The following is a 13,137-nucleotide window of genomic DNA, read 5'->3' as shown; positions in this document are numbered from 1 at the left end:
AATAGAATAGGAGGCACATAAGTTCGGTTAGTGGAGCTATTGCTACTATAGTTTACCGTGGTAATCAAATGGTTCAATTAATTGTATGCAGTTAGAAGAAGAACTATCAAAAAGAAAATAATTTACAGTGTTGGATCAGTTATACTCTTGTTATACATTAATGGATTGCAAGTAAGATATATACACACAGTTAATAAGGATCAAAGATGATTGCAGAATCTGACGGGATTTAGAAATCATTTTCATTTTTCATTTTTCATTTTTCATTTTTCATTTCTTATATTTCTAAAGAAAATACAATATACGGATTAGGCCTATAGTAACGAATGAGTATAGTTTTCTATAGGTCCATTATATTAGTCTGGGTTATAAATGTACAGGCCTGTTATCTCGTGATTTAAAAACTCTTAACATGTTTCATTGTCTCCCATCTAAACGTGGGTCGACAAGAATACGCACAGTTACGTCTAAATCTAATTAAGCTTCCTTGAAAGTTGAAACTGAATATCTGTTCAAGAATGTACTAGACGCTAAGCAGACGGCGACCTAACATTTAACGCCTAGAACGACTAAACGGACGTCTAGATTATTAGTTAAGCGGTCTAAGAGTTTATAAATTATAGCAATATATTAAATATATGTAATATTTTATATTTAATAATAGTAAAGCCTATTATTTATATATGATAAAAATTATTTTCATAAGAATATATATTACAATATATTAGTTATTATAATTTATGAATAATAAATTATATATTATTTATTATTACAATATTATAATTATCTAGACGTTTTAAAAAGTAATCGCTACGGTCTTATAACGCCTAGCGTCTAAGTGCTGTCAAAACGGTGGTGTAGACCGCTTTTTAGAACACTGGTTGGACCTATAGCCTACAAAACCTGCTAATCTCGTATTCCTAGGAAATTTTTATTCTCCTTCAATCATTGTAGGAAATGGAAAATTAGTAGTATAAAATATAATGTGCAACAGAATTGGGCTTCAATTAAAAAGATAATGCTCGAAGCCCATAGTTAAGCACGCAATTCTAAGTTAACTAAAAGTTTAGGACATTGTTTGCTTGGTACAAACTACAAAGTACAAACAAGTAAAAGGTCTCATCTCTCATGTTGAACATGATTCTGCGGAGGAGGACGACTTGAAAATCTTATGTAAAATGTAACTTCGACCTTCTTTGCGACTTAACCCTTCCTTTAGTCAACAAATGGTATAGTTTTCAGTAAACATTAAACAAAAACAGAATTTATTCTAGAGAAGTTTCATCTGGCTTGGCCAAAACTATGTTTTATTTTAATCGTAATCATAAAATAGGAAAGTGGGTTAATGTTTTATATCTGTAATTCACTTGTCTTTTTGACGGTGGCATCGTTTGAGTCCATAGGTTTGGACAGATTCAAAGAACCAAACCCATGTTGTCAGTCTTTGTTCCCTTGCCCACAGCCTTTTTCCACACTTTTGCGTTGCCAATATTAACATACATCCAACATAATTAATACCAATGAATTAATATTTAGAACTCAGATCGAATAATACAGGGGACTAAATATACTAATCCTTTTAATTTTATATACTACCTATCCAGTTTAAACTTTGTTCAGGAATGAGAAAAAATAAATACAAATTTCATTTTATCATTTTGTCATCAAATCTTCTGACGTACCTTCTGACGTTTTTCAGAGGATTGTTTGGTATATTAAACCTATTAAATGAATCTTACGTATCTAGTTTTCGCTGTTTAATATATCCATCTGAATTGATAAGTTTAGAAATTAGAAACACCTAAAAAACAGTCGTAGGATTAAGCTGTGTTATCAAATTATTCAAATTATAAAACCCATAGCGTGACGTATCACACATTCCATTTAAGCCAAGCCGAGCCGAGCTATGTAACTCCGCTGCCGTTTCATTACAAACTCAACCCTAGTTACATTCTAACCCAAGCTTGGTTTATTTAAAGAAAAGAAAGTGTGAAACCAACTTGTTCATACTGAAAAACGAAGAACACTCGCTCTCTCTCTCTCCCTCCTCCTCTGCTTCTAAATAGCCCAACTCAAGAGCTTCTCTACCATTTTATAAATTCTGTTCCTCTAAAGTCTTTTCTTTTGTTTGTGTGTCTAAGTGAAGAAGCTGAACTATGTGTTAGAACATTGTTGTAATGAAAATTTAGAAGCATACAAATTAAAAACACTCTAGAAGACATTAAAACCTTTTTCGGTGTCATAATGAAAAGACTAAGTAGCTCAGATTCAATGTGTGGTCTCGTCTCCAATTCTCCAGGTGCTTACCATTTTTGTGTGTGCTCTTCTCCTCTTTTTTTTTAAGACAAACTTAGTTTAGATGTTTTACCTTTTGCTTTTAAACTGACAAACTCATTGGTTACTTTGCCCACAGATGAGCAGAGTCCACGAGGGTACGGAAGTAATTTCCAGTCTATGCTTGATGGATACGAAGAAGACGGCACAATAGTAGAGGAATATTCCGGCAACCAACACATGGGTCTGTCGGAGAAGAAGAGGAGGCTACGTGTGGACCAAGTCAAAGCTCTCGAGAAGAATTTCGAGCTCGAGAACAAACTCGAACCCGAGAGGAAAACCAAACTAGCACAAGAGCTTGGTCTCCAACCTCGTCAAGTAGCGGTCTGGTTCCAAAACCGCCGCGCACGGTGGAAGACAAAACAGCTCGAAAAAGACTACGGACTTCTCAAGAGCCAATACGACTCTCTCCGCCACAACTTCGATTCACTCCGCCGCGACAACGATTCTCTTCTCCAAGAGGTGACAATTCAAATTCAGAGATATTAATTAATCAAATAATAAAAATCGAAACTTTTTTTAATTTGAATTTTTTTTTAATTGCAGATTAGTAAAATGAAAGGAAAGATCAACGGAGAAGAAGATAACAACAACAACATCAAGGCTGCGACGGAGAGTGATATCTCCGCCGTGAAGGAAGAAGAAGATCAGATTCCTTCGTCTCCTCCTCAGTTTCTCGAACACTCAACCGGTTTTAACTACCGGCGAAGCTTCACCGATCTCCGTGATCTTCTACCGAACCCCGTCGTCGAAGCTGGATCTTCCGACAGCTGCGACTCAAGCGCTGTCCTGAACGAAGAAACCAGCTCGGAGAACGGAAGATTGACGCCGCCGGCGGCCGCGGTTACCGGCGGGAGTTTCTTGCAGTTCGTGAAAACAGAGCAAACAGAGGATCACGACGAGTTTTTCAGCGGCGAAGAAGCGTGTGGTTTCTTCTCCGACGAACAACCTCCTTCTCTTAATTGGTACTCCGCCTCGGATCACTGGACATGAAAAAGTCGTTGGTCGGAGGAGAAAGAACGACGGGTTTACTGTGCTCTGTTATCACTCTTTGGAGGATAAAACTGGAATAATGAAAAAATAAGGGGACTTAAATGTTAATTAACGATGTCGGGGAGGGGGTTTTTCACGATTATGAAAGTCATCGGAGAAAATTCAGATAAAAGTTTACTCCTCTAGTCCCAATTGTATTCCAAAGTTTACCCTTAAAAGATTTCACTTTGTCTAATTTAACCTTCAAATAAGAATTAGATGGTAGTAGATGCATATAACTAACGATAATCAAAATTTACTAGTGGGTTTTGAGACTTAGAGACAAATAAATAATTTTGTGATTACTCAAATATAATTTACATTTCGGAAATTATGTATTATATGACTCATTATGCTGTTTACTTGTACTTTATCGAAATATAAAGGGGGTGTCAATTGGGCTCTTAAAAGAATAGATGGAGTGAAAGTGAAAGTGAGACAAATATGGGAAGAAAATTGAAAATGATGAAAGAAAAGACGTGTGATTTATTTTCTCCGTAGCCGCAGCTTTTCTCCCCACGACCGCGACATCTCTCTTTCACTTTCCTTTCTTTCTTTAAACATAACATTTTTTTTCTTTTTTTTTTTGCGAAAACTAAAAATTCAACCCACGAAAACGACCTTGAACTAGTGGATACTGATCACGACAAATACAAATTCAATATTTCATATATATTTACTCGATTGTATATGAATCAAGGTTAAATCTGATGTGACAATCAACAGTAAATTTAAATCTACATCGATGACTTCTTGTGATCTCTTCAATAAAGAAGAAGAACACATGTTTCATTGATTTAACACAGAATCATTGGTTTTCCAAATATTAGCTTTAAGATTCTACGACAATATAAGTGATTTGTTTTTTTTTTTGTTTTAACTAGGTGTTAGCCCTTTCGGGACCCACCACCTAGGTCCGGCGCCAACCTGCGTCTGTACTGGTTAAGGTCCTGGACACGCTTCCCCGTCTGAGTTTCGAACCCGCGTTCCCTCAGCCGAAACCTCGGGGTACCACTGGACTAACTCGTCCGGGTAATATAAGTGATTTGTTTTCTGAAGAAAATATAATAAATAACTTTGGCGAAATTATCAGAATAGTTCTCCCAAATTCAGAAAGTAGCTTTTCGAAATGGTGAAGAACTTGTTGATTTCCTTTAAAAGGTTTTGATGTCGCTATACATTTCGATGATTATGGTGAAAGACATTAATGTTTTTACAAAAATAAAAAGAATTAAAGTTATTTCCATAGAAATGAAAAAAAAATCTAAAGGTGATGATTAGAAAAATAGTTAAAACATAGGATTGGCTTGTGAAATGCTATCATCATCATCAATCAAGGTGCTTTTGTTTTTATGATTGTGCGTACGTGTTTTTAAGTGGAAGCATGGGACATTGTTTTTAGTGAATGATGAAAACATTCTGACACAGTCAGAAGAAGCTTTTACCATTGTCACGGATCATATCTGAAATTGAGGCATTCAAATCACGACATGACGCCAGAAAGAAACACTATTATTACAATATTTTTTGTAATCTTCTTTAATACACCTGTTAGGGTTACTGAAACGTTTTTTTCTTTTCAGATACAGTTGATTCAGTAAATCAAAAGTTTTATCAAACCCATATACAGACCAAAATGCCACCGGAAATGGTGTAACTAATTTCAAAACAATGGAATTCCGTTTTAAAACAGGGTTTATACTTGCACTTAACATTACATATCTATCAATAAATTAATATGATAAATTATTGAAAATAGTATATACTTTAAACTTTGTTCGCTGCGCTGCCAAATGGCACAGAAAAGGAATGGGGGCCTACACTGTAGCTTATTTTCTCCCTTTCTTTATACGAAGCTGTGAGGAAATGGGGTCCCTTAACCCATGTGATATGGGGCCATGAATGTTTCACAGAACATGTCTTTTTCGTTATTGCCATTTGTCACTATAGAGCAAAAATAAACAATTATTTATTTTATTTTATTCATTCTATATAATTTTAATTTTATATGAGATATATCAGAAAACATCGCAGGGATAGCTGTAGGAGGATAGACACGTCTACAGTGCCCTCTTCTAAACCCTCCGATCCATGAAAATCTCATCTGTTTCATCTATTTACGGCCCTCTATATCACTATTTTATTCACCAGAGATAGAGCATTGGTTTGGCATGGGAAGAGAGGTTAACCGATCAGTACCCGTATAAGTATTTTGAATATTTTAGTTTAGTAACCTACATCAGTTTAGAGATGTTTAGAGTTGGTGATATGCTATGTGAATGCAGTATAGGTAAAATGTTGTATTTTAGACAGGTTTTGCAGACATCTTTGTAACGAAAAAAAAAACTATACAAAATACACTTCTGATGCTTAATTAGGCATCATCCATTGAAAACATTTTATCCCAAAATTATGAGGGAATTGCATGAAAAACCTTGTTCAAGGATCTGTGTTCCTATATATGCCATAATGTGTATTGTCTTTGTGACTATGTGAAAAGAGCTATAGAAAGGGGGACTTGGATCCTTACCTATGCCTTTTGACTCGGGGATGGATTCTAAGGAGAACTTACTTACATTTGTCTTTCTTCGGATGGACTTTCTCTCATCTTATGCCCCCTCTTTCTCTTCCATACAGAATCAAATTTTATCTAAAAATTTTGGCTGTTATATTTTGATTTTATTCACTAGACTATAGAAAAAATGAAACAGTACTCCAAATGATTTTTTTATTTAGCTTGTCTTTTCTTTATTAATATTCTCGTTTTCCTATGTTTTGGTATCGCCTGGCGTTGTCAAAACTCAATGCATAAACACATATTTTCACGATGCTTCTCTCTTTTTAGATATTTTTCCTTACTAATTAAAACCTAGTTGTGCTAATTAGATTGTTTTTTATTCAGGCGGCGAACTTTTTTGTTGTGTGCTTCACTTTCTCCTGGCAAAGATCATAGTTGTTTCAAGAATCTCTACAAAATCGTTTAATTATATTTACACGCAATAATTAAAACCATCCAAACTTATTCTATAATTGTGATCTTATGTAGGTGGTGGAATATATCTAATCTATTAATTTAGGGATTATCTACTATTCGAAGTTCTCATTTAAATTTTGGACTCTTTCATAGTTGTTACTAGAATATATCATTCCTCCTATACAATGCAACCTACCAACTTAAATTAAACCAAATCTTAACCAACATAGATTAGTTAAACCTAACCAGTAACAATTTTATAATATTTTGGTTAATCTCTTAATATAATTAGATCATATAAAACTGAACCACTCTTAAATCAACGAGTTCCATATCATTTCAGACATAAGAGAAAAAATATCCGACTCATTTACAACGTAAGCATACAAAGACCGTGTATGCTTATACTCATTGATCTTCCAAAAACCAAATAATTGTGGCATAGACCAACATAGGCTCATGTTCGTATCACTAACTTTACTTCCATATATTTACTCTTCACCTACATCATATCACAACATATACACAGTTATGCAAGAACATGATTTTTTTTGTTCAAACAACCAAATAATGATGACATATGGTCAGTAGATTTTTTAAATATGTTTTTTATATATTACATTTTACGAGACTATGTGTATAAGTTTTTTTTTGAAAAAAGGCATAACTATGTGTATAAGTTAAAAGGTAAAATGTGTGACAAGGCAAATTATTATACTAAAAATGAAAGAAGATTAAATACAAACTAATAACAAGTATAACACAAATTATAACACTATTAAATTCTATATATATTTAATAAAATATTATATATATGTCTAATATGTATATATATATAAATGTTACACAAAATATATATAATATTATATACCATATATTATTAATTGAAATTTGACAAATCAATTTCCGCCTTTTAGGGCGGGTCCTAATCTAGTTTACATTATTCGATGGTAAATACGGATTTCGTAGATATATGTAGTAACTCTATCCATGGTACATAATTCAATGCACAGAATTATATGTATATTAGGAAATGAATATACCCAAAGATAAATAAATAAACAAATATATAATCGTTGACGAACGAGTTATTTTGATAGCTATTGCACACTAACAAACTTGACTGTTTCAAAGACGGGCAATAGAAAGCTTTTGCAATTTGGTAAAGCAAGTTGGTAATTGTTGCATTCAAAATATATATGTCGCATTCAAAATATATATGTGAACTTTAGATCTTGAAGTCTGATTACATAACAAAAATAAATACTTCAGTCTAAGAACTTCAAGGAATGAGTTGGTTTTGTTGGCATATGTTAAGCAAACATCATGAATATGCTTGCTAACTGATTAATTGAACTAAACAAGAAAAACATAGCTTTCTCAATTAAAAAGAAGGTTGCAACAAAATACTGGATATGACGTAGCTGCTACACATACTTTTAATGTCCCTTTTAACCCTATACGTATTTTCTATTCTGTTGCGTATGAAGACAATCGATCGAGTTCTGTCTTTATAATTAAGAATAATTAAATATATTGCTATGTAAACGAATATAATCGCCTTTTTCTTATCTCGATATGTTATGTTTTTCAACACTCTTGTGTTTCCCAGGGCCCGCTAGTGGAAATTCAAATATGCTTTGATGGTGAAAGGCTTTTTAATTTTGTATATAAATAATTAAATATACACAAACACGCAAATGGAGTTTAATAAAATAATTTGATAATATATAATTATACAGTGTTATGATTTTCAAAGGTCCCCCTCAGCTCTCAAATCGTTATTTCTGGAAAATTTTATAACACTCAAATTTGGAAACATTTAATAAGATGATGTGATCTTTGAATAATTATATAGATATCTAATTTTATTTTAGAGTACAGAAAAACTTTGATATTTATACATGTAGTTTATGACACTTAGAGACTATTCGATAGTTTTTTTTTTTGGTAAAATGATTATTCAATAGTTCGGCATGCATAAGAATAACACTCGATCCTACATAAATTGAACTCCCCTGATTCTCAATTGCACTAGGAATAATGTTATGCGTAGATTATAATAAATTAAAACTATATATTATAATATAAATTTTTTCGTTTCAAAAAAAAAAAAAAATTCGTTTCTGGATAAATGTTACTTTGATATTAATATATGTAAGTTGTTATTAAACACATCTTTTTGACCAATAATATTTGATAAAATAAAAAGTAAGTATAGTTTGTAATGAAATTATAAAATGATACTTTTTGTGAAACAAAAAATTATAATGATATTTATTATGAAATAACGGAGTACATAACACAACAGGATGAAAATTTAGTAAGAGGTCGTTTGATACATCATCGCTGCTTTCCTAAATTTTCTAATGTTTCCGAAAAGAAAAATAGATTTACGATTAATAAATTGTAAACAATCAGAACTAGTGCGATTATAAAGAAATGAAACAAAAGTGATAAATTACAAAAGAAAAAAAAGGATTCGAATACGATTACAAATACCCGTGGTAGGAGACAGCTTTTATATACGGCTCGCGCCGGCTTAAGAGAGAGAGAAAAGGAGCAAATGGCTTTTATTAAAACGACGACAACTTATATCGTCTAAAGACGAGACGACACGCGTTTATTAGCCTGTGGGTATTAACTCCTAAAAACTAGTTCGAGTCAGCACTGATGGGGAGCATACCTTAATGTTCTGCAGATGCTTAACGTCAAGAGCCATGTGTATTTGTTGTTTTGATATTAAATTTTTTACTTCTTCTGATAACACAAGACCTTCCTGTGACAGAACTTTTGTTTGTCAAAGGGCTTTCATAAGTTAATCGAATAAGATGATACAAAGTTACGAAAGATACAAGAAAGACTGGTTAAACTTTTTCGTCTGAAGTAGATAATATCACCAACTCACCATAGATTCAGACGAGATACTTTGTTAAACATAGAGCTCTTTGTCCTTTTAGCAACAGCAACATCACTTCTTTGTCCTTAGTTGTTAGTGTTTCCGAAAAGAACCAATACAGTTGTAACTAAGTTCACTAAGCAAACGAGTAGTATGGTTGCAAACGCTTCTAACAAGCCCATAGTCGAGTCAATGTATATAACCACACAAAATGATAAGTAAAGAAACCAATACACAGGCTATAAATGTATTTTATAGTTACATGAAATCATCAAATAACTAGAATTATGAAACAATAGAAGTTTCACGAAAGATTTTTTTTTTTTGTTTCACAACACATAGAAGCACAATGAAACACCTTGTGATGATCGTATATAGTGTCTAAACATTGACATAAGCAGAATGTAAAACATTAACGTGACTCGAGAGATGGCCCTTAACTCCAGCAACATATTGCAACCACTCAATCCTACCCACAATCTCACCTATGTCATGGCGTCTTTCAAAGGAAATTTCGGCACACCAGCTATCCACTCTGGTATTCTTAGGGTTATACTTGAACCAAACCATCAAAATGCTAGTACCGAAACTTCTCAGTTTGCTGTAGCCCTCGAGCAACTCATCACACGGTGACGTATCCCATAAAAAACTGGCCATCGGTTTGTAAAAATAATTATGTAGAGCCCCTAAACCCTTGACTTTATTCCACCCCAAGTCCTCTGGCTCACTCCAAAACATATTCCCGTATTCATCACAACTGTATAATACATTCTCTGCCTTACTAAAACAATAGCTTTTGATTCCTATCTTCCATACACCATCAACTCTCTTCTTCCTTATTCCCCATATACCTTCGTTGGGAGAGTAGTACAATAGGTCTGGTGAATTCAAGAAGGGCACTGCATACACCTTCATCACTATGGTCTTTCTGAATGACATATTCGGTGTTACACTATACGGTAGTCCAAGTTTGAGTCTTTGGGTCAAATACCTCTCCATAGGTCTTATAATAGTCGCAGCCTCCTAACACGTATATCTTCCCATCAACGACTCCAGCAGCCGCCTCACATCGAGCCACTTTCATGGAAGGGACTTGGCGCCACGTGTGAGTCCGACAATCCAAGAGAAACACACTGGAAGAAGAACGGTAGTCCGAAGACTCTCTCTTTCTCTTAATGGACCCACCGGATTACATATATCCCACAGTCAAGCGACACCACGGAGAATTCTTTCATAGGGTGCGAAGAAGGGCAAGGAGGGATAGGGGTCATGAGCCTGTTCACAGTTTTTTCAAGGCTGATGATGAACCAACGTGGGGTTGAGGCAGGACCGTGGATGCTCAAGCATACGTAGAAGCAGCTGTAACCTAACTGCGACCGAATCTCGTAGAGCTCGGGGGAAGCCACGAGAGAGCGGTATCTCTTGGAGACGCGAGATAATGATGCATGGTCCGATCTCGTGAGTAGAGCCATGCAGCTCAAAGCCACCTCGTCTGGCAGCGACGATAAGGAAAACGACGGAGACGTGGACCTCTTCTCCTTCTTTTTACGCGGTGGTTCTTCAGAGATGGATTCGGACATTGTCACCGCTTCTCGTGACGTTTTCTGAGACGATTAACTATTTAACAACCTAGGGTTTACATATAAACGAAGAGAAGCAACTCTACAATTGCCTTTTTCATTTATCAAATAGAACAATAGAAGTTTCTGCTAAATATCTTCATTAGAAACCCATTAGAGATGGACTAGAGTACTTTTTGGGCTAGTTAGCCCAAATTAGACCCATATAAGCAAAAAGATATGATAAGCACATTTTCATGTATAGAATTTATACAAGGCCCTCAATACAATCTGTAATCTATTTTCTATTTTTTTGGTAAAATTCTGTAATCTATCCTATTAAAAACGGAGTACAAATAGGAAATAATCCAGACTTCTTCTCATTATTTACATTAGAATGCCACTGGCATTAAACACAAAGTTTTGATTATATATTCATCTTGCATCTCACGGATCTTTCATTATCAAAGCCCAATACGTTTCTTTTTTCAACATTTTAATGGGTTGTGTTATAGTTAAAGATTATTTATCTTCTGTCTAACCATCTTTAACCAGCTCCAATCTTTAACCATAATTTTTTAAAAAATTTGCGCATGATTTTTTAAAGGACATTGTAACAAGTTTCTTCTAATATACAAATAAAATCTTTCAAACGAAATTGTAACAAGTGTTTGTATTTCACATTAAATTTTAAAAATATAATATATGTGATTATTTATATGATAGTACGTATAAAATATTATTAGTTATATGTATACTATGTTTTTAAAGAAAAAAATAGATTGTGAATTAGGAGTGGACGTCCGGGTATCCATTCGGGTTCGGTTTGGGTCTGTTTGAGTTTCGGGTTCCGGAGTCAAAGATTTCAGTCTCATTCGGATATTTCTATATTTTGATTCGGGTTCAATTCAGATCTTTGTAGATTCGTTCGGGTTCGGATAAGTCATTTAAATTATTTTTAGAATTCATTATATACTTTAAATTTCTCAAAATATATAAACAAAATAATATATTAACATAAAAATTGATTTGATTTAAATATTTGGATAAAGAATTAATTGTTATTTTAAATATTTTTGTGTTTTGAGTATACTTTAACTATGAGAGATATCTACATATCATTATTTGTATATATTATCAATTATTTAAACCAACTTAAAAGTACTATATATATATATAAATCTAAAAAAATAATCTATGTTTTTAAATACATTAAATCTAAAAAAATAATATATAAGTATATAAATCTATTTCGAATACATTCGGGTATCCAAAAAGATTCGGATATGCATTAAATCTAAAAAAATAATATATATAAGTATATAAATCTATTTTGAATGTATTCGAAATAGATTTATATACTTATATGTACCCGAGTCATCCAGTTTTGGTTCGGGTTTGGTACTTCTTTTTGGATCAGGATTAATTCGATTTTTTGGATTCTGGTTTTTGTCCAACTCTAATATTAACATAGAAAATAAATAGCAACATATTTTATAAAAGATACAGCCGCACGGGTGTGCGGGTCAAAATCTAGTATATTATTTATACAAAAGCCTAGTAGCTATCCAAAGTTTACTTTAGTGCTAGCTGAACTTTCACTCTTTTTTTTTCTTTCCTCGTTATCACTGCGCACCTTCTTTTGATCTGGTGGTGCAAAAGCTTTTAAATCCACTTTGTGCCAACTAACAAATATGTTAACATAATTATTATAACAATCTTTACTTCTTTCCTCTGCCTTCTTTTTACTTTGACGCTAATGTGTTCTTGGCTCTGACTTCGGTTCACATTTTTCCTTTTGCTCTTTACGTGTTTTTTTCTTCTTCTCTATCTTTACTTTCTTTAAACACTTTATCACGGCTGTCGAATAACTCTTACGACCAGTCCATCAAGCTAAACAACAAAATATATAAATATACAAAAAAACATGAAACTCTACAGCATATCTTCTCACTGTTATTTTATGATGTGGAATGTTGAGTGTTATATACAAGACAAATAATTATATAGCGTTGGGTGAGGATTTCAAAATGATTTACTAATTTTTTATGATTTATTAGCTTGGAGTTTTTGTTTGTTTTTTAGTCCAATGGAATGTATTCATGTGATAAGATGTACACAAGAAACAATTAACTAAAACTTGTCCATTATAGAGGTACATTTTATAATTAGCAAATAAAGTTTCCCACCTAATAAACCTTTTAGTTTTACAAAGGCAACGTACCATTTGGTCTGCCAAGCAAATAAAATTAGTTTAGATTTTCCTAATATATGTCAAACAAAGTAGGACCAAATTGAAATATGAATATTCAGAATTTTAAAATAAAATAAATAGAGTT

At 33.2% G+C, this 13,137-nt stretch overlaps 1 protein-coding gene and 1 pseudogene across 2 annotated transcripts; one reads left to right on the top strand and one right to left on the bottom strand.

Annotated features, from left to right (window-relative positions):
* Window positions 1-1,999: 1,999 nt before the first annotated feature.
* LOC130508316 (homeobox-leucine zipper protein ATHB-16-like) lies at window positions 2,000-3,562 on the top strand. 2 transcript variants are annotated; one of them, XM_057003757.1, is made up of 3 exons: window positions 2,000-2,299; window positions 2,414-2,796; window positions 2,881-3,562. In XM_057003757.1, the coding sequence occupies exons 1-3, from the start codon at window positions 2,245-2,247 to the stop codon at window positions 3,325-3,327; spliced, it is 885 nt and encodes a 294-aa protein (XP_056859737.1). In that variant the 5' UTR covers window positions 2,000-2,244; the 3' UTR covers window positions 3,328-3,562. The 2 variants fall into 2 exon arrangements, with proteins under 2 accessions (XP_056859737.1, XP_056859736.1); XM_057003756.1 differs by having other exon boundaries at window positions 2,000-2,314.
* Window positions 3,563-9,492: 5,930 nt separating this feature from the next.
* LOC108841304 (putative F-box/kelch-repeat protein At3g24610) lies at window positions 9,493-10,819 on the bottom strand (annotated as a pseudogene).
* Between the last annotated feature and the right edge of the window lie 2,318 nt (window positions 10,820-13,137).

This window comes from Raphanus sativus, chromosome 2 (assembly GCF_000801105.2).
Source record: "Raphanus sativus cultivar WK10039 chromosome 2, ASM80110v3, whole genome shotgun sequence".
Classification (NCBI taxonomy): Eukaryota; Viridiplantae; Streptophyta; class Magnoliopsida; order Brassicales; family Brassicaceae; genus Raphanus; species Raphanus sativus.
Note: the sequence above shows the minus strand (reverse complement) of the source record. Positions and strands in the feature narration are given on the sequence as shown.

What these genes read in the sequence shown, in the direction of transcription:
- LOC130508316 (XM_057003756.1), top strand. Translation starts at nt 2,245, where the DNA reads ATGAAAAGACTAAGTAGCTCAGATTCAATGTGTGGTCTCGTCTCCAAT. An exon ending in TCCAGGTGCTTACCATTTTT is followed by an intron (nt 2,315 to 2,413) that starts GTGTGTGCTCTT and finishes CTTTGCCCACAG; the next exon opens with ATGAGCAGAGTCCACGAGGG. An exon ending in ACGATTCTCTTCTCCAAGAG is followed by an intron (nt 2,797 to 2,880) that starts GTGACAATTCAA and finishes TTTTAATTGCAG; the next exon opens with ATTAGTAAAATGAAAGGAAA.